Genomic DNA, 21,721 nt, shown 5'->3' on the forward strand with positions numbered 1-21,721 from the left:
GCCTCATTTCCTAGTTATCCAGAATGTTACTGATTTCTGGAGATATTTGTTTGTATTTTATGCAGTTCTTATATTTGAAGAGCTACGTGGCGCTAGGCTAATGCAAGGCTAGAGCATTTCTATGGTATCAGCTAGCATGCATTAAAAACAGTGTGACCCGCTCCACAGAGCACCTGAGGCAAATCACTTATAACACCAGACTAACCATATAAATGTCTGTGTCCATAGAACCATTTTAACCATTTTGCATTTAAAAGACCTTATATTTGAGCAGCATCAGCTTCGTGGTTGTATAAGCTACGCAGTGGCGGAGTGATCTGCTAGAAAATAGTCCCTCAAAATGCGATCATTCACGTGATGCAGGTCAGTTATATTCCAAACATGATTCTATAGACACAGACATTTATATGGTTAGTCTGGTGTTATAAGTGATTTGCCTCAGGTGCTCTGTGGAGCGGGTCACACTGTTTGTAATGCAGTGTAGCTGATACCATAGAAATGCGCTAGCCTTTCACTAGCCTAGCGCCACATAACTCTTCAAATATAAGAACTGCATGAATTACAAAAAAAAATATCTCCAGAAATCAGAAACACTCTGGATAACGAGGAAATGAGGCCCTGTGTCAAAAATCCTGAACTATCCCTTTAAGGGACTCATTTTATTTGAACATTTATGAATATGTTTGGTGGTGGTGGGAGGCTTGCCAACTGACCTCCAATGACTCTAGCCCAGTCAACAGCCCTGACCCATATGTTTGCGGTCGCTGGCATGTGCTAATGAAAACCGATGGAAGAGTGATTTTGTTTTGATTGTGTTTAGCTGGTCAACATTCAGGCATCCTTCAAATGTGAAGGCATTTTCCCATGATCTTTAGGTCTAAAACATACCCAACAGGAACATGTTTTGGTTAATCTTGCTGATCAACAACATAATAAAGGTTCAGTCAGGTTCAGAGAGAGGGCCCTGGTTTAACTGCTCTTTGTGGGATTCAAAGTCCGCGGAGTGTAGGACTTTGGCACTGCAGCAGGTCCAGACCAGATCCCACCGGCCTCACATGGTCAGAGGAAACAGCCTGCTCAGGAGCGCGTTTTATAACTACAGTAACAATAGTCAAAGGTTATCATCGCTGCAGCTTAATTAACGGAAGAAATAAAAGCTCTGTGTCTGTCCGGCCACGGTCTCCCTGAGGTGTGTCAGCCCAGTCCAGTTCCATCCGGCTGCTTCACACAGGAACTAGCTCAGGGTTCACACAGGACAAAGATACTGGTGAAAAAAACTGCAGATGGGAAATAACAACAGTTCTTATGACAATTGCAGCGACCATGATTGTCTTATTAGCCAAAGTCTCATTGAATAGAATGTACAAAAGTAATCACTGTGTTTGTGGAAAACTGGAATATGAGCACGAGTGTTTCCCCCAAAATAAAGTCCTTTATAATCACAGTAACCCTAACCCTTCAACACACTGTATTGAAGGGTTTGTTTCCTTCACTAACAGGCCTATCTATCTATCTATCTATCTATCTATCTATCTATCTATCTATCTATCTATCTATCTATCTATCTATCTATCTATCTATCTATCTATCTATCTATCTATCTATCTATGCCTTGTGTTGGTGCATTTAGGAACAGTACATACACTTCAAATAAAAGATTTGTCATTTTAAGACACTTGAAGGTTCAGGTTCATTGGTTACAACAATGATGTAAATGTCCAATCATCATACAGGTCAGAAAGAAGGCGGGTTCTGAGATGAACGTGCTGTGTCTGAAATGTGAAGATCAGCCCAAGAACAAAAGACCTGGTGAAGATGCTGAACCTGTAAGAGTTTGTCATTATCCAGAGTGAAACAAGTCCTGCACCGACATGGGCTGAGAGGGAACTCTGCAGGAAGAAGCTCTGACTCCAAAAGAAGCATGAAAAAGACAGTTTGGAGTTTGCAAATAAAAAAAGGATAAAGAACTACATTTTTGGGACATATCCTGTGGTCTAGCACAAAAAGAAATAGATTTTTTTGGCCATAATGACCATTGTCACGTTTAGAGGAAAAAGGGTGAATCTTGCAGCCTGAGAACACCATCCCAAATTTGAAACCCCGGAGTGGCAGCATCATGCTGTGGGGTTGTTTTGCTGTGGGAGGGACTGGTGCACTTCACTAAATATGTGACATTATAAAGAAAGAACTCAATGTGGAAATATTGGAGCAGCATCTCAAGACATCAGCCAAGAAGTTAAAGCTTGGGGCAGATGGGTCCACATGGACAATTCCCAAAGCAAACTGTCAAACTGGTCACAAAGTGGCTTAAGGAAAACAAAGTCAATGTTTTGAAGTGGTCATCACAAAGTCCTGATCTCAGTCCAGTTGAAAATGTTTGGGCAGAGCTGAAAAGGCATGGGCAGACAAGGCGGTAACAAATGTGTCTCAGTGGAAGGCTATGCAAAACAATTGGACCAAAATATACAGTTTAAAGACAATTCTACCAAACATTAATGAAATGTATATAAACTTTTGATTTTGTAAAAAGTAACAAAAACATTTCTAAAAAATTCTATCTGTCATCTTTCTGGAATTTAGCAAATAGAAAACATTTAAATTCTACTTGACCTGAAAAAAAAAAAAAAGTTAATTATGGTTCCATGTCAGACAGTGAGAAAAAATGCTTTTATAAAGTATATGTAAACATATGGTTCCCGCTGTAGGTTAAACCAAGCAAAAGAATGGCACAGCACCGCAGGGAAAACAGCCATGGTCCACAGTCGGCTCCATCTCCGTCTGAAAGCCACGAACCACACTTATGAAGACAAAGAGGTTCAAATATTTGTTAGGGAAAAGAGATGGTACGGAAGGGGAGTAAAGAAGCTATCCTTGTATAACAACAGAAACCAAGCCTCAGTAGAGGGAGGACTGATATACAGTGCAGACATTGGGATGTCATTCGGACTAGAGAAGTGTGGTCGGATGGTGACTAAGAGAGGGAAGGTAGTCCACACAGAAGGTCTCACTCCCAGAAGGAACAATAGCAGACATTGAGGACAGTTACAAGTACCTCGGAATCCCACAAGCAAATGGCAACCTCGAAGAGGTGACAAGGAAAGCGGCTACGGCCAAATACCTCCAACGAGTAAGGCAGGTCCTAAGAAGCAGCTCAATGGCAAGAACAAGTCCCGGGCAATAAACAGCTACGCCCTGCCAGTAGTCAGATGCCCTGCAGGAATAATAAGCTGGCCAAAGGATGAGAAACAGACCACAGATGTTAAGACGCGAAAGCTCCTAACCATGCACGGAGGGTTCACCCCAAATCCAGCACCCTGAGACTGTACAGATCTGTACGCTGTACAGATCGTCATTAAAAGTTTTTAGAGCCGCGATGAGAACAAATGAGGACAAATGAGGACAAATGCTGCCTTCTGGTGGGAGTTATGGAATCATTCAGAGGAGCCAAGCTGTATTACAGTTTTTCTCCATTGGTTTGGCTCATTTCTTGAAACAAAAATGACATTCTCAAAACAACATGGACAAATCTCTAAATCACTTTGCAATTGTTCACAACAGAATTGAATTTCTCATTCATTTAATCAAATTGCAAATGTCTAAGTCCATGTCTCAATGTCTCAGTACAGATGATTAAGTACATGTAGCCGACAATTAGCACCATTTCCAAGTGAACAGATCTTGTTGATCTAAACTGTTGATTCTCAGTCTAACGGTTTTTTGCTCCAAAACATGTCAGCGTCTGTTCAACTGTCAAAATTAGCCAAGAACACAATACCATGAATACCACATATGAATCCCTTGGAACATTTGATAAATTTATTACAGCAATTAACAGTCAGGTGAAACTAGAACTGGACTAACAAAGGAGGAGGCTCTGGGATGTGGACGAGAATCACAGCAGTGTGTGGATGACCAGGAGGGCGAGGACGTTGGCCAAGAGACGGAGAGTGAGGACAGTGACCAGTGAAGAATTCAAATCAAATCTAATCAAATGTATTTATATTGCACATTAAAAAACAACTGTTGTTGACCAAAGTGCTTTGCAAAAGGTCTACAGTACATAAAAAGACAACAGCTTGTTTCACAGCACTGTCGGCTGCATATCATTTTCATACTTTTTGTTTGTGCGTTATGTTACAGTCTGTTATGCTGAATGTTCTTTTTACTCTGATGTATGGAAGTGACTTCATTTGTGTGAATGATAATGGTTACAGTTTCCTTGACAGTATGAGTGCAATGTGTGACGTCAAACCTTGGAGGCCACTCTTACCCTCAAATCCTATTTTTTTGTTTTTTCAGTTTTATACACAATTGTATTCTGTTAGCTGGACAAAATAAATTACAGTAACCATTTTCAATGAAGGACTGGGCTCACATGGACATGGGGGACATTTCAATGGTCCTCTGCCATAGAGACAAAACATCGACACATTTAGACTTGCAGTGCTCACACAAGGCCAAAGGGACAGAGCATTTTGGGGGCACTGACTGTTTAAAGGAAGTTGAGTTTTGAAGAATGAGTGAACTGTTTTGGAAGAAATATGAGCTTTTGCAGGTGAACCATGGTGTTGTGGTGAACTGTAAGACTGTTTCGCCAAATGATCTTAGAGTTTGAAGAATGTAACTTCTGTTTCATAAACTTGCTAAGAGACCCTGCAGACAGTGAAATGTGCCTCTGAAGTCGGCTCTGTGAAGGAATAGGATGTTACAAATGTGTGTGTGTAGAATCAGTTTGGACCACAGCCAGCACGTCCTTTTAGTGGCTTCCACTTTTATTGTTCGTTATAAAATAAATGCAGGTAAATGGTCTCTAAGTTATAGCGCCTTGTATTTGGAAAGTGCACAAATTAAAAATGTTTATGTTGTGGCGGTTAGCACTTGTGCTTCACATCTAGAAGGCCCCCAGGTTCAATTCCCACCTGGACGGGGCCTTTCTGTGGAGTTTCCCCTACCACTAAAAACATGTACCATAGGTCAGGATGAATGAGAGTGTGTTTGAGAGTGCGAGTGAGGGACAACAGCTCCAAGAGAGATTTGAGGTAAAATAGTCTAAAAAATGCAGAACATTATGAACAGTACCCCATTGTGCTTGTTTTGCTTCGCTGGGTTTCCTGTAACTCCCTCTTACTTTACAGGATTAAAGTGATGGACATGTGAGACGAGGCGTTTCATTGTGGACTGGTCGTGAGTATAAATGAACGGTTCTATAACAGTGAGTCTGACCTGAGAGAGACGAGCGCAGGCTGTGCAGAGAGAGGCGGGTCAGGAGCAGGGACGCCATGGTCACAAACACACTTCACCCTGAGGACACAGGACAGAGGCACTCTTTAGAGAGACATCGAACCTTACAAACATGTTACATGCATATGTGTTAGAACACACACACACACACACACACACACACGCACACACACGCACACACACACACACACGCACACACACACACACACAAACACACTTCACCCTGAGGACACAGGACAGAGGCACTCTTTAGAGAGACATCGAACCTTACAAACATGTCAAATGCATGAGTGTTAGAACACACACATACACACACACGTACGTACGCACGCACGCACGCACACACACGCACACGCAGTTATTTAAGTTATTCCATTGTGTATCTAACAAGTTATTACAGGGGTCATATCAAATCACTGCCTTTTCAGCTTTAAAACCGCCCCAAAAAAGTTGTTTTAAAAATGATTTATATTGGGATATGTTGTACAAAAATGTCTGGGGACCATCTCAGTCTGTTTTTAATATTCTGAATGCTAAAGGAATGACGGTAACAGGAATGACAAAATTTGACCAATTTGCCTATTGCAGGCTAATGCTACTGCTAACTAGCACAGAAGCACAGGCTGTACCCACTGAAAGTACATTTCTTGTAGATATTGATTAAAGATTGTTTTAATACTAAAAAAAAGTCAAATAATGAGATCTCTTAGTGGACAATGTAATTAAGTGATTCTTTTGTTGTTTCTGCTACAATTTACACATTTTATTCCTTATTAAAGATGAAAAATCACAGGCCAAAAACACATTTATATGAAAATGTGATTTTTGGATTCTCTTTTTTTTATATAATATAGTTGAAATTGTTTCAAAACTATTAAATCTTACAGAAAATATCTAAATAATGTTATGGAATAGTTGTCTAATAGTTGAAAAACAAGTATTTCACATAAGTATTCAGTATGGGCAGGAGTGGGTCGCGGAACCATTGTCGGCGGAATTGTCTTTTTTTTTTTAGAGAACATCCCTTTCAAAATGATTTACAGACGAAGCACACCTACACCGACCTAAAGTGAATTCAGCTGCAGTTTGGGCTGAAATGGTACATCGTGTTTCCTAAACATTTCCTGTTGTGTCCTGCAGTGTGCTTTTGAATATTCAAATGTTTGTCACTGTTAGAAAGTGAATATCTAGCCTGTGTAAGTGTTGGAGCTGACCGTAACCCCGGGCCATGACTTGGTCTATATGAGAACAAGGCCTTCTCCCGTGGTCCCAGGCCCTTATACAACAGCCCCTTCCCCCGAGTCTGCTGTGAATACTGATACAGCCGAGTCCTCACATCCCGACACAGCCCCTCCATCGCAGCCGCCAAAGACGCAGCCTTGTGTAACTCAAACCAGCCTGATCCAGTTCGCCATGTTGCCAAGAAACTGGCGGCGCGTCCGTGTGCATCCGAGCGAGCGCGCGCTCGTGTGAGGCTGCGAGCGCGCGTATGGTGCGTATGGTGCAGGGGGTCAGCTTCCTCTTTGTGTGGGCCTTATGTAAGAGCAGGGAACAAAGCCATCGCTCCTCACACAAACCTTTACGCTCCAGGAGCAGAGTCCAGGCAGCTGCGATAAGGAACATCATCATGTTTGTTCAAAAAAAAGGAAATTCAAACTCTTTGTGCTACTTTGATTTTAAGGTGTGACAAGGAAAAAGTCAATCAAAATGTGGCACAAACAGGTGACAGTTTTTACACATTTGCGTTTGATGTGCCGATCAAACTTCCATTAACGGGGGTTTGGGCTCTGCAGCGCTCCACACCACATGGGGGTCTGTAAAGTCCACCATAGCAGGGCCTGGTCACGGTCACGGTCACCTTACAGCGGCCTCAGAGTCAGCTGCAGACCGCACACGGACATTGCCAAAGACAAATTCAAATAAGTATTTCATCATGTAAAATATTTATTATATAAATATAGAACAAATCAAGTGTCTTAGATTGAAGGTCTGCATCTCTTTGACAGACTTGTTGCAGGGTCGTAACATCAGGAAGTGTAGTCAGGGCTGCTGCCCTAGGGCCCGGGGCCCTGATTGAGATACACTTCTACTTTACCTCTTTGATTTATCATGATAACTGATAATACAGACTTAAATGATTGTTTTTGGATCAGTTTGCGTCATCATCTGTAGTAGTCTGTACTCTGTTCTCTGTAGTCTGTACTCTGTTCTCTGTAGTCTGCTGTAGTCTGTTCTCTGTTCTCTGTAGTCTGCTGTAGTCTGTTCTCTGTTCTCTGTAGTCTGCTGTAGTCTGTTCTCTGTAGTCTGTACTTTGTACTCTGTAGTCTGTTCTCTGTAGTCTGTACTCTGTTCTCTGTAGTCTGTACTCTGTTCTCTGTAGTCTGCTGTAGTCTGTTCTCTGTTCTCTGTAGTCTGCTGTAGTCTGTTCTCTGTTCTCTGTAGTCTGCTGTAGTCTGTTCTCTGTAGTCTGTACTTTGTACTCTGTAGTCTGTACTCTGTTCTCTGTACTCTGAATAGTCTGTATTCTGAGTCCTCTGTAGTCTGAGTACTCTGTAGTCTGTACTCTATACTCTGAGTAGTCTGTAGTCTGAGTAGTCTGTACTCTGTTCTCTGTACTCTGTAGTCTGTACTCTGTTCTCTGTATTCTGAAGAGTCTGTACTCTGAGTACTCTGTACTCTATACTCTGAGTACTCTGTACTCTGTTCTCTGTAGTCTGTAGTCTATACTCTGAGTAGTCTGTAGTCTGAGTACTGTGTAGTCTGTACTCTGTTCTCTGTACTCTGTAGTCTGTACTCTATACTCTGAGTAGTCTGTAGTCTGAGTAGTGTGTAGTCTGCTGTAGTCTGTTCTCTGTAGTCTGTACTTTGTACTCTGTAGTCTGCTGTACTTTGTACTCTGTTCTCTGTAGTCTGTAGTTTGTACTCTGTAGTCTGTACTCTGTTGTGTGAGTACTTTGTAGTCTGTACTCTGTTCTCTGTATGTAGTCTGTACTCTGTAGTCTATACTCTGTTCTCTGTACTCTGAGTAGTCTGTAGTCTGAGTACTCTGTAGTCTGTACTCTGAGTAGTCTGTAGTCTGAACTCTGTAGTCTGTACTCTGCTCTCTGTACTCTGCTCTCTGTACTCTGTTCTCTGTACTCTGAATAGTCTGTACTCTGAGTACTCTGTAGTCTGAGTACTCTGTAGTCTGAGTACTCTGTAGTCTGAGTACTCTGTAGTCTGTACTCTGAGTAGTCTGAGTATTCTGTAGTCTGTACTCTGTTCTCTGTTCTCTGTACTCTGAATAGTCTATACTCTGAGTAGTCTGTAGTCTGTACTCTGTTCTCTGTACTCTGTTCTCTGTTCTCTGTAGTATGTGCTCTGTTCTCTGTACTCTGAGCAGTCTGTACTCTGAGTAGTCTGTAGTCTGAGTAGTCTGTACTCTGTAGTCTGTACTCTGTACACTGTAGTCTGAGTAGTCTGTAGTCTGAGTACTCTGTAGTCTGAGTACTCTGTAGTCTGAGTACTCTGTAGTCTGAGTACTCTGTACTCTGAGTACTCTGTAGTCTGAGTACTCTGTAGTCTGAGTACTCTGTAGTCTGAGTACTCTGTAGTCTGCACTCTGTTGTCATCCAAAAGGCTTCATCAGCGACACTAAAGTTTCAGCCCAACTGTATTTAAGAAAGAACCTACTGCGAGAGCTAGAAACGAGTTTGGCCAGCAGCTCAGTGACTTTACTCAACTACATCTGACTTTCACAGTTTGAAATTCAGGTCATCGTCGTCGTCGGTGTCTAAATAGACGCCCAATGCCTGCGAGACAAAACCCTGGGCCACAGTCTTAGTTACACCTGTAAACCTATGGCTGGCTCCAAAGGATCTTTGAGGAAGTAGAGCCATTACAGACGTCCACATCTGTTTGTGGACCTGTCTCCCCTCGAAGATCCACCCAGGCAGCCGTGACGAGACCACTCATTTATCTGACGTCTGGACTGGGTACTATGGCACTAAACCATACCTGTGTGGTGTAGGAAAAATGATGAGCATCGAAAGAAGGTCACGAAAAAAAACATTATCTTAGTTTGGATGCTGTTGGTCCGGGGGCAGGATTAAAGAAGTGACTTGGTTGTTTCAGCTCAAATTAAGGATATCTTTTTTGCCCTATTGTCTCTCATTTTCTCATTTGTTTTTGCCCAATGGTTGCCCGGTTTTCTAGCCTGGCTATTGCCAGTCTGGGGACCACCAATTCCTTTTCTGGTAGGAGAGGTGTGGTTTACGGTCGCCCATAGCTGTTTATTGGCCAATGTCTATCATATGTGTCTGCAATAGCCACAGCCAATCATCGTATCATATGATGTACCCGCTGCAAACTTAAGAACACGGTCTAAAGCTTGATTGAAAGATGGCGTCGTGTCTGCTGCTGTCATGTTGGATTTATTTTTAAATCCATATACAAGCTTCCATATGTCGAATAGCGCGTCATGGTCTTGCCGTCCCTCCTCGTTCTTAGCCTGGCACGGGCCAGACTGATCCTCCATGTGAAGAGATACATGGGGATACAGTCTGGAATTGTGTGATTTGAATCTCGCTGACTCTGGCAAAACCAGGCAGAGCCAATCATAGCGCGGGAGGCGGGAGTTAACAGTGCGTCATCTTCCGCGCCAGGATTTCCCATAAACACCTGCGCTCCTCCTGCAATCAAAACAGTGAAGATGGCGGCGGCCGCGACACAGCGATCTTTTACCAGTGCCCTTTGCTCTGTTTTAGATGAGCTGGACTTGTCGTTAAAGCCACAGCAGAAGCTGCTCTGAGGACTTTCACCGGAGCATTTACTCGACTGCATGTGTGGACGACAAACAATCATGGCGGAGGACGTGAACGCAAAGTGTAAGTCGCTTTGTGTTTGATTGGTTTGCTCTCGTTCAAACCGCGATCGTCAGCCCCGCCTCCAGTTCGATTTGGAAATTGCGTCCTATTACCACAATTCCAGACTGTCTTTATTTGTTTTTATAAATACATATAAAGACAGTCCGGTTTTTGCCAGGCTACCTCGTTCTGTGATTGGTCCCAAATCCATGTGAAGATTTGGGTCATGGTCCCAGGCTGCTGTGAAGTTCGTAATGATTCGAGCAAACACAGTCTGGCTTAACCCAGGCTACCGGTTTCCCCCAATTTTTTTTATACAGAAAATAAAGGGCTCAGTATCAAGCGTCACACACGGTGTCTGACCTACAGTGTAACTCTGAAGTCGATTCACAGGAACTCAGAGTGGGTTGGGCTCAAATGTGCACCACACGTCAAGCTCCGAGCTCTGAGGCCTTAAAAAGCCGGGCTGAACAGGTTGAACACATGTGGGTGAGCGGCTTTAGGCGTGTGCCCCACCTAAGTGCAGGATTAGGAGGAATGTGATTCACTGTGTCTCTAAACTCCGCTGTAGGGCTTTTAGACTGTGATACAGCAGCAGTCAGCATGTGACCCAGTGACCCTGCAGACGGGTCACCGCCTCACCCACACAGCACATTCTCACACGGCCTGTGGGCAGCGGTCACTGGGCTGACCACATGTTCTCCACGTGCAGCTGTCACAACACGAGCGTCTACTACTGCAGTAACTATCAACTCCTGTCATCACTAAAAGTTCACATTTTAAAGCATTAAAGTGAAAATTATTTTAATCCTTTGGTCAGAAAGGAATAATCATAGTTTTGATACAGCAATTTAAAGGTGCATTATGCAACTTTTTACGCAGAAAAAATGTCGGTGCATATTTGAACTTCCTGTGACCCAGTGACTGTATGGGTGGTGAGCTTGGTGCCTTTGCGTTGCTTCCCGGTGGACTCTAGGACGCTCCAGGATACATAACGTTTAGAGTTTCTGGTAGGTTTTCACTGCTGATGGAACTGTCTCCATCCAGGAGCCAGTTGTTCCTATGAACTGCATTACACTTTCACCAGTCATATCTAAAAGAAAATGCTTGAATTACAAAAATGATAATTAATATCATTGACCGGGCCCATGATCTCTCAGTACAACACCAACAATCTCCTCAAAAATTAAATCATTTGCTCACTGTTTTAGTCCTATAGCCATAAGCATTAGCCTGCTCACTGTTTTAGTCCTATAGCCATAAGCATTAGCCTGCTCACTGTTTTAGTCCTATAGCCATAAGCATTAGCCTGCTCACTGTTTTAGTCCTATAGCCATTAGCATTAGCCTGCTCACTGTTTTAGTCCTATAGCCATAAGCATTAGCCTGCTCACTGTTTTAGTCCTATAGCCAGTAGCATTAGCCTGCTCACTGTTTTTGTCCTATAGCCATAAGCATTAGCCTGCTCACTGTTTTAGTCCTATAGCCAGTAGCATTAGCCTGCTCACTGTTTTTGTCCTATAGCCATAAGCATTAGCCTGCTCACTGTTTTAGTCCTATAGCCATTAGCATTAGCCTGCTCACTGTTTTAGTCCTATAGCCATTAGCAGTAGCCTGCTCACTGTTTTAGTCCTATAGCCATTAGCATTAGCCTGCTCACTGTTTTAGTCCTATAGCCATAAGCATTAGCCTGCTCACTGTTTTAGTCCTATAGCCATTAGCATTAGCCTGCTCACTGTTTTAGTCCTATAGCCATTAGCATTAGCCTGCTCACTGTTTTAGTCCTATAGCCATTAGCATTAGCCTGCTCACTGTTTTAGTCCTATAGCCATTAGCATTAGCCTGCTCACTGTTTTAGTCCTATAGCCATTAGCATTAGCCTGCTCACTGTTTTAGTCCTATAGCCATTAGCATTAGCCTGCTCACTGTTTTAGTCCTATAGCCATTAGCATTAGCCTGCTCACTGTTTTAGTCCTATAGCCATTAGCATTAGCCATTAATCATGTGTCAGGGGTAGGTTCTGTGAACTTCAGCTTAATCCTTTTGAGTGTATGAATTCACTTCTTTTCCTGTTGTAAATGCTTGCTTTTTACACAACTCAAACTAAATGAGTAGTGTAAACTAAACTAAACTAAATCCTAAAATAATATGAGTGATCCAGATGTTTTCACCTGTTGTCAGCCATGACCACATTTAGGTCAAAGCCTCATTAGAAATCATTCATGAATGTACAGACCTTTGGGGATTTTGGAGATTTTACTGTCGATACAAATGAGTGTATAAAAGTGTCTCTGACCTAAATGTTAAATCAAATCCAGTTCAGTTTCTGCTTTTTGTGGGTCAGATACATTATCCAGTGATTACTAAACTTCATCTTATAATATGTTAAAGATAAAGAAACCACTTAAATTATACAAATGCCATGAAAAGGACAAAATGTACCTCCCCATATGTTAGTATGGGCGCCGGGCTTCCCTATTTATTTGTATGGGGGTAGAACGTTCACTTTAATCGGGTCCGGGATTCGACAGATAGCAAAATGTGTGCATTTGAAAGAACAGGCTCAGAGCGAAAGTGTGATTTCTATGATTTCTTATTCGTTTGTTAAGTGTGACATCATGAGTTCCGCTTCAGGGTCCTAGCATAAGGCAAACATGTGCCAGCAGGTAAATAAACAAACACACGCTGCAATCGTTACGGAGGAAAGACACTGACGTAAATACCGCTGTAATAGAAACAGAACTCTGGGTTTAAAGCTCCAGATGGAGGAGCCTGGTCGTGTACGCACTGTAGAGTGTCCGTCATTGCGTAGTAGAAAGTTAGTGGCTTGGGTTTGCTGACGCTGAAAAGCGTCACCTGTGGAGAAGTGCTTAAAACCGTGATAAAACGATCTCACAAAAATGACAGATCATCAGCTCTGGAGATCGAAAGACGGTCTAATATCGTCTATCGCCCCGCCCTACCCGGAAGTAGAACTGTGACGTCACCACTTAACAAACGTATGGGTATAACTTGGCTGTCACGACACGGCATTATTGTGTCAAATGTGTCAAATACACTTTAACATTTGAGAAAAGGCTGAAAAATGATCTGCTAAACTATAACTCAACAATCCAATGCATTTCAGAGCATGTTTGTAGAGCCCTAAACTACAGGGTGAGCACCTTTTAGACACTATCTTATTAATGAGAGTTCTCTACTTTAATAATTGCAGCTTTCCAAACAGTTTAGATTGTAATTTTAGATTCATTTCGAGATAAATTACAACAAACTAATAACTAACGGGTTTTACATTTACCAAGGACTAAAATGCTACAGCACTTTCCCACCAACATTAAGCTCTAAGTGCTTTACATCAAGAACCCACTCACCCATTCACTCTGTCTTCTTATTCAGTGTCATTTCTGTTCATTTCAATCATGCTGATATTCAAACCGTTATCACGTGAACCTTCCATCCTCCCATCACATGACCAAGGCAAGAGCTTTTAAAATACAGAACACACAGAAAATACAGGGATATACAATGTATGCTCCCTTTCTGTCTGCGCAAGTGAGCTTTTACTGCTAGGGCCATATGCAAATGTAATATATCGAGTTTATCTCCAATGTGAAGAAATGAGGGGTGGGGGTGTGTCATAAAAAAAATGGGGGATGAAAGAAAAAATGGAAAGTGGAAAAAAGGAAAAAAATTGTAAAAATTGGGGAAGGACAAAGCAATGTGGATTAAGATGTTTTGTAAAGCATGTGGAAAAAAATGCAGGAATGTGCTGGAAATTAGGTTAGGTTACCATCCATCAGCCACAACTGAAGAGAAGTCACAACACACACCATGTAGAGCAGTGCATGGAGGGCTGTGAGCGCACCCTGGGGCGAAGACCTGACCCGGATCTTCACATGGTGCTCAGTCCTCCACTATCTCCACTATCTCCTCCTGCTCCACATGGGTCTGCAAGGTCTTTCCCATGAGCAAAAGGAAACCAACTCAGCTCTTCTCCTCTAGGCTCCATTTCTTTTCTCCAAGAACAACATCTATAGCCCAAGTCAAGTCAAAAGTATATCCTGATCTAAAGCAGCTGATCTTCACCATGACCTCTGATCCACAACTGACATTTCGCAAAACCCACGCCCCAAACCGGTCATTGTCCAATCACACCTCATAGCAACCGTTGCTACCAGACATTCCCCAAGTCTCCTCCCATAGAAACTATTTTCTCCCGTTTCTCAACTTTTAAAGAGGGGGTATTATGCTTTCTTCAATCACATAGCACCAGTCTATATCACTACAATGGTGACAAACCTTCTGTTGGTCTGTAAATGCAGTAAATTAGAATAACTGCCTTGTATAAAATGTCTCTCTCAAAATGGCTGTAGTGAATGTCTTGAAATAGGCCTCTGTCTCTTTAAGAACCTCTGAGCCTTTAGACACGCCCCCTCCACACGCTGTCTGTGGCATCAGTGGGGAGGGGGTTCTGCTGAGGAGCAGTGGTTGGTTACTCGGCTGGTGATGAAAGCTCGGAGGCGTCTCCAGGAGGTGGGGGCGTTCCTAAGAGGACTCAGGCAAACCTATCCCTAAAATGGCCGCCATCAGAGTTTTTACAGATTACTCAAAAATACGTGAATGTGCCAAGGCAACACTACAGGCATGTTTTTAATGAGGGAGTGACATAATAACATGATGGAAAGCTTGAAAAAGTTGATTTTGCATAATAACCCCCTTTAAAGGAACAGGCCATCGTTTTCACACAGAGATATGTTCTTGCCTGAGCTTAGACGAGTTGATGCGTACCTGTCTGGTCTTTGTGCGTGCCCTCAGTCACACAAAACGACCAAAGATGTTGTTAGCATTTGGCCTCTCCCAATGTATTCCTATGGCTCCAAACGGGGGTGACGTTAGAAGCGACCGAGCTCTTCCACAAAGACCAGACAGGTACGTATCAACTCGTCTAAGCTCAGGTAAGAACATATCTCAGTACGGAAAAACGGTGGCCTGATCTCCCGGGGGAGACACAGCCACTGCAGCCTCGCTCTTTATCTATATTTATTTAAGGCAGCTCCAGGGATATTTTCCGATTTCCTTCAACACACTGGTGCTAGCTGCAATGTCCCCTTCGTAACACATTTTAAATATATTCCTCCACTGCACATTGCAACCCATTTAGCATCGACTTGAATAATAGCACGGGGCGGGACTTATGCGAAAGGTCATGGTGCACATTATATCGCCGCAGTATCGTTATCGCAAGAAGCTACGATATTTCGCAAAATTCAAGTCATCTCATTGACTGAGTGCAAAAAATTATCATATTAGGTAAAAACTTCTACCAAAAAACAAACAAAAAAACAATGTTTAACATACAATTTAATGGAAAGTATTATATGTTGAAAGGGTATAGTAAAAGATCACAGTAATAGCGTAAATGCAATATATGTATAATATCTGATGACTTTTTTGCCTGCCCTGGAGTTTTATCAAAGTAAAAACAGGCAGATAAGGGCAAGGCGAACGCTTTCTGATTGTTTATAGAGTGAGAGCCGAGGCCAAAACAAAAGGAAAGTACGACGTTCCAAACATTCCTCAGATTAATCTGTCTTATCTCTCCTCCACATCACATTTAGCTCACTTTGGCCTAAGGGAAGCAGGCTATAATGAAGTATTTGTTTTCCACGTAGCACGCTTCGACCTAATGCGGTTTAGCAGGCAGTACGTGGCCTGGCTTCGATTCACCCGTTCACTATATTCTCATTCAGGACTGGACTGGCCATCGGGAGCGAGAAGACTCTTGGACGGTCACACCAAATGCGTGGTCAGGCCCGCTTTGCCCCGCACACGACCCACAATAGAAACATCGACTCTTATAAGCCTTTTAACTCTTTTGCCCCGATACCAGAACTTTGACGGTACTCGGTGTTCGATACCGATACCTGAACGATGCTAAATTATTTGTCATATAGGACCATAAAAAACAGATTAATAATGCCAATTTAATCCTTTTCTTTTACATTTGCATCATTTATTTGAGGTGAAACAACTAAGAGGCTTCCTTTAACTACAAAAAAGAAACACTTTTTTCCCACCGTAATCCCTTTTTTCAACATTTTTTTCAATTTGTTCTTCAGTTTCTTTGGTAATACTTCATTTTACATTACCCTTGATACATTGTACCTACCTACATTTAGTACATAAGTACATTGTAACAATGTGTAATAACGTGTACCTATGGTTTAGATACACAATGGAATAATATGTATTAGTAGTTTGTAGGTACATAATGTAATAAGACATAATTGTAAAAAAGGCCCCCTTGTGGCCGCTCAGACACTTTACTGTGACTTTCTCTCTCCTACGAAGGGACGTCTTGCTTCACCTGGACTCTTAGCCAATCACAAGTTGACGCAGGCTCGCGGCACGCTGGTATCATTCAGCACGAGACTTTTGCCAGTAGTGTACGCTCGTAGCACCCATAACCCTTGTGAATACAACTGTCCTGTTATTCTGTGTGCGTCTTACAAGTAAGCATCTGTATTTCTTTGTTTCTGTACTGTCGTTGCTAAAGCTACATTTGTCGTGTTTGATCTGTTTAGTGTTGCTAAACGTAAGCTCAGGCTTTGCCTGCCCTACTAGGCCTCGAGCGTGATGTTCCCTTCTATAGATGTGGAAGTTGCCACTCGGGCATTATTGTTTGGTTACACCATGTAAACTAGCAGTTAAGCACTGTAGGTGCATCGTTTGTAAGCTATCACTGCGACATTCGCGTTAAGTCCAGTTAATTGGTATAAGTCACGCATCTCCCGCATGACCACTGGTGGTCACGTAACACCTCCCGGTGAGGCCTGGTGTAGTTATTTACGCGACCAGCAGAGGGCGCCATCGTATTGTGGATGGTGTATTCTTTCCCATTTTCATGGTGGAGCTGTTAGGCCCACATAACACCCTTTTACGTTGTTTAATGCCAGTTTCGGCCATGTTATTATGTTACGGTGATGTATTCCAGCTATTATATTATCATAGCAGATAGGAAATATGGATAGATGTTTGTTGCATTATAATTCATTTGCATTCAACTAATTCTGTTTTTATTTCTGTTTATCTGTTTCACACACACACACCCATACACACTCACGAACAGTTGTAACTTCAATAAACCAAATCTAAAGAAACATCTGGTGTGACTCTGATCGATCACCCACTGTGGGCTCTACTTAGCGATCCAACACAAATCTAACTCAACGAAGCCAGTCTTCTTCCGTACAAAGTGGTCCTTCGAGCCGGATCCAGAGCTTGCAGTGGAGCAAGATGTTTACCACAACGGATAAAGAGTCCAGTGCACGAGCCAGGAGGCAACGGTCCCTCCCCAACTACTTGCAAGATTACGACTTGTCTGATCTCCCGACCAGATCTCAAACCAAAAGGTCTTCTGAGTCACCGTCCAGAGAGCGACCAGACGAAGAGGACAACAGCAGACCTGATTCACGCCCTGCCTCCCCAGATGGTCAGCTGCACCGCAGCCCAGCGCAACGGTCAGTCACTGACACACGGGAATCTTCTGCAGAGGAGTGGAGAAGGGAGTGCCAAATCCTAGAACGTGAAAGGGAAGATCTCTTAGCATCGATGGAGAAACTGAAAATACAGAACGAGCAGCTCAGAGCCAAAGCAGAGCCCAGTAGTTCCCGTCAAGAGCCACGTACTGCAACTGCCAGAGATAGACTTTACAGAGAAGGGCTGGATTATGGAGGTGCTTCATCCCGGTACAAATCGTCAGTCCACTTCCAGGACAGGGACACTGTATATAAAAGGGAGTCACCACCACGACCGTCCTCTGACAGGTGTCATGACTACAGCAGAAAGACAAAGGGCTACAGGGAATCATCCAGATATGACTCTCCCTCACCGAAGCGCTCTCCTGAGTCAGCACGCACCAGACACCATTCCCCGCGACGAAGCTATGAGTCCAGAGAGGGGCGCTATAGTTCTCACTATAATTATGAGCAGTCCAGCCATCGCCGGTCACCTGAGCGCCACGCCAGCTACAGAGACTCTCATTATTCCTCCAGAGAATACAGAGAACCATCACGCAGAGGTGACTATTCTCCTGCACGTCGCCGCAGCTACTCTCCAGACCGACGTGACAGACATAGTACTCCTTCACCTCGGCGTGAGCCCAGACGTCGACGCTCAGTGACTCCCCCTGGTGGACAGGAAAAGACTTACAGAGGGCCTACTCCTAAAATCCCGGACTTCAACCAGCCTAACCCAAGAGACTTTGCGAGACTCCGCATCGCTCTGGACAATCTGCTTCCGAGGGATGCCACTGAACGTTTCAAGTTCCAAATATTAGTGGATCATCTGAAGCTGGAGGAAGCATTGCTGGTGGCAGATTCTTACAGCAATTCTGATTACCCCTTCACTGACACTATGACAGCCTTAAACCAGCAGTACGGGCAACCACACCAACTCGCCCTTCAGCGTATAGCTGAACTGATGGACGGCTCCAGCATCCAGAGTGGTGACATCAAGTCATTCAGGTTGTTCGCCCTGAACGTCAGATCCCTGGTGAGCATGTTGGAGCAGCTCGGTTTAAAGGGGCAAGTTGAGCTGGACTGTGGTTCTCATGTCACCCGTCTACTGGGCAAACTACCACACGACCTGAGATCCAGTTTCAGGCGCTACATCCACCCGCTCCGCATTCCTATTCCCACTCTTCTGGACCTAGCAGATTGGTTGGAATACGAGCTCCAAATCCAGGAGGATATAGCACAATATCGCTTGAAAAAGGACACTGGAGCTAAGCCGAAAGAAACCAAGAATACTGTCAAGTCGTCACCCAAGGCATCAGTCCTCATGCTTGGGGCCGAACCTCAACCGGTTAGGGAGCCGTCCAAATCCACTCCTCCAACCAGTTTAGACCAAAAGAAGTTCTGCCCATTCTGTGACAACTTTAAGCACACTCTGAATAATTGTGCAAATTTCAAACTGCTCAGCGCTACCCAGAAACGCAACTGGATACAAGAGAACCACCGATGTTGGCGGTGTGGCAGAGAACACAGATCAGCTGAATGTGATCTGAAGATGTGCTGTAAAACATGTAACAGCAGACACCTGCTCGCTCTGCACGATGTCAGCGAGAGAAGCCAAGCCAAGACTGACAAAGCAGAGAGAGGACCTGTGCAGGTGAAATCCAGTGAAAGTAAACCTTTGGCCATAAAAAGTGCAGACCAAGTGCTATACATTGGCAAGCCACCGCAGGGACATCGTGTGCTTCTAAAGGTCAGTAAAGTTATCCTCCGCCATGGTGACCAGACTCTAGAAACATATGCTGTGCTAGACGACGGCTCTGAGCGCACCCTGCTTCTCCAACCAGCTGTCCAACAGCTGGGACTTGAAGGTCAGCCCGAGGATTTGCCGCTGCGTACAGTCAGACAGGAGCTGCAGACGCTTCACGGGGCGGCTGTCTCATTTACCATCTCTCCAGCCTGTTCCCCAGCCATGGTATACGACATCCAGGGAGCCTTCACTGCACCTAAGCTTGGGCTAGGCCAGCACACCTATCCCTTCAAAGCCCTGCAGAGCAAATACAGACATCTGAAGAAGCTTTCTATCCCTTCATTCAAGGACATTGTCCCACTACTGCTCATTGGCTCAGACCACCCCCACTTGGTGACTCCAGTTGAGCCAGTCATCTTTGGTCCCCCCGGCGCACCAGTGGCTGTCCGCACCCGTCTCGGATGGACGCTGCAAGGTCCGACCAACAACCTAAAGCAGTACCTTATAGAGCAGCGCTGTCTTTTCACCACCTTTGGGGCACCTCCAGCCGACATCTACCATCACGTCGAGAGACTGTGGCAGCTGGACGTCCTCCCATGGCGCAGCGAAAAGGCCAGTATGAGGTCACGGCAGGACAAGGACGCTCTTGAATGCTTGGATAAACAGACTGTGCGAGTAGATGTTGATGGTGTTCACCGCTATGCCACCCCTCTCCTCCGCGTGAAGAACTTTCCCCAGCTCTGTGCACCAAAGGAGGCAGTACTTCCTCAGCTCCGGAATACGGAAAGGCGGCTGGCGAAGACCCCTGAGACAGCCCAAGTCTACAACGCAGAGATCCAGAGACTCGAACAGGCTGGCTATGTGGCGAAACTACCCCAAAGCACAGAGAACACCTCAAGCAGCTGGTACATCCCTCACCACCTTGTTGAGCACAACGGCAAGCACAGAGTGGTTTTTAACTGCTCTTTCCAGTACAAGGGCGCTGACCTGAACAAACTCCTGCTCCCTGGTCCAACCCTCGGTCCACCTCTCCTTTCAGTTCTTTTGCGATTCAGAGAACATTGGGTGGCCTTCAGCAGTGACATACGGGGAATGTTTCACCAGGTCAGGCTCCTTCCGGAGGATGAACCTCTCCTCCGCTTCCTCTGGAGGGAGCTCAAGCGTGAGGAACAACCCACAGTCTACCAGTGGAAGGTCCTTCCGTTCGGCACTACCTGTAGCCCCTGCTGCGCTACATACGCCTTACAGAAGCATGTCACCGACCATACTCAGCCAGCTGACGCAGTGAGAGACTCTGTGTTAAGACATTTCTATGTTGATAACTGTCTTCAGAGTGTGTCCACAGTTGAAGAAGCCAAGCCCATCATCGACAAGCTGCAGACTCTCCTGGCCGAGGGAGGCTTTGAGCTACGCCAGTGGGCCAGTACCCACCCAGACACCATCCGTCACCTCCCTAATGAGGCGAGATCGGCTAGTGCTGAAAAGTGGATCGCCCAAGGTCACCCAGGTCAAGAAGAATCAGCCTTGGGCCTGCAGTGGGACTGTCGAGAGGACACCCTGTCCTTCAAGTGTCGAGAGGTTGCAGCCACTGAAGAAGTTGCCACTATGCGCTCTATCTACAAAGTGGTTGCAAGCCAATATGACCCCCTTGGCTTTCTAGTACCTTACACCTCCAGGGCCAAAGTTGTCATCCAACACCTCTGGGACAAAAAACGCGACTGGGACGACCCTGCTCTACCAGACCACCTGCTTGCTGCGTGGAGAGAGTGGAAGGACGAGTTACCTCACCTACAAAACATAGCACTTCCAAGGTGCTACACTGACCGTGAGTTAGACTCTCCCACCTGTGACCGTGAGATCCACGTGTTCTGTGATGCCTCAGAGAAGGCTTATGGCTCTGTGGCATACCTCCGCACCGAGAACCCTCACGGCGTAGTCCAAGTAGCTTTCATCACCGCAAGATCCAGAGTTGCTCCAAGAAAGCAGCAATCAATCCCACGTCTGGAGTTATGCGCCGCTCTGAGCGGAGCACAAATGGCTCAGCTCCTCAAATCTGAACTCACACTGCCCATCCAGCGGGTTGTGCTCTGGTCGGACTCTACTACCGTGCTCACGTGGTTGCAGTCTGAATCATGCCGATTCAAAGTGTTCGTCGGCACACGTGTGGCAGAGATTCAAGATCTCACCAAGGACGACACATGGCGGTACGTGGACTCAGCGCAGAACCCCGCCGACGACATAACACGTGGCAAACCTCTCAACACGTTGACACCAGACAGCCGCTGCGGTCAAGGCCCAACCTTCTTGTGGTGTGACCAAGACAGATGGCCACAAAGTCGTCAGATTCATACAGAATCAGATCAGGGTGAAGAG

The 21,721-nt window shown here is 44.7% G+C and overlaps 1 protein-coding gene across 1 annotated transcript in view; it reads right to left on the reverse strand.

Annotated features, from left to right (window-relative positions):
- Positions 1 to 21,721, reverse strand: part of LOC306969742 (4-aminobutyrate aminotransferase, mitochondrial-like) — a 47,276-nt gene that overhangs the window by 17,077 nt on the left and 8,478 nt on the right. Inside the window, exon 2 of the mRNA XM_079565449.1 lies at positions 5,224 to 5,301. Coding sequence (XP_079421575.1) covers positions 5,224 to 5,281 — 58 coding nt within the window. The 5' untranslated portion in view covers positions 5,282 to 5,301. The remainder of the gene's footprint in view (positions 1 to 5,223; positions 5,302 to 21,721) is intronic.

Source organism: Gobius niger, assembly GCF_951799975.1.
Source record: "Gobius niger genome assembly, chromosome: 10".
NCBI classification, from domain to species: Eukaryota; Metazoa; Chordata; class Actinopteri; order Gobiiformes; family Gobiidae; genus Gobius; species Gobius niger.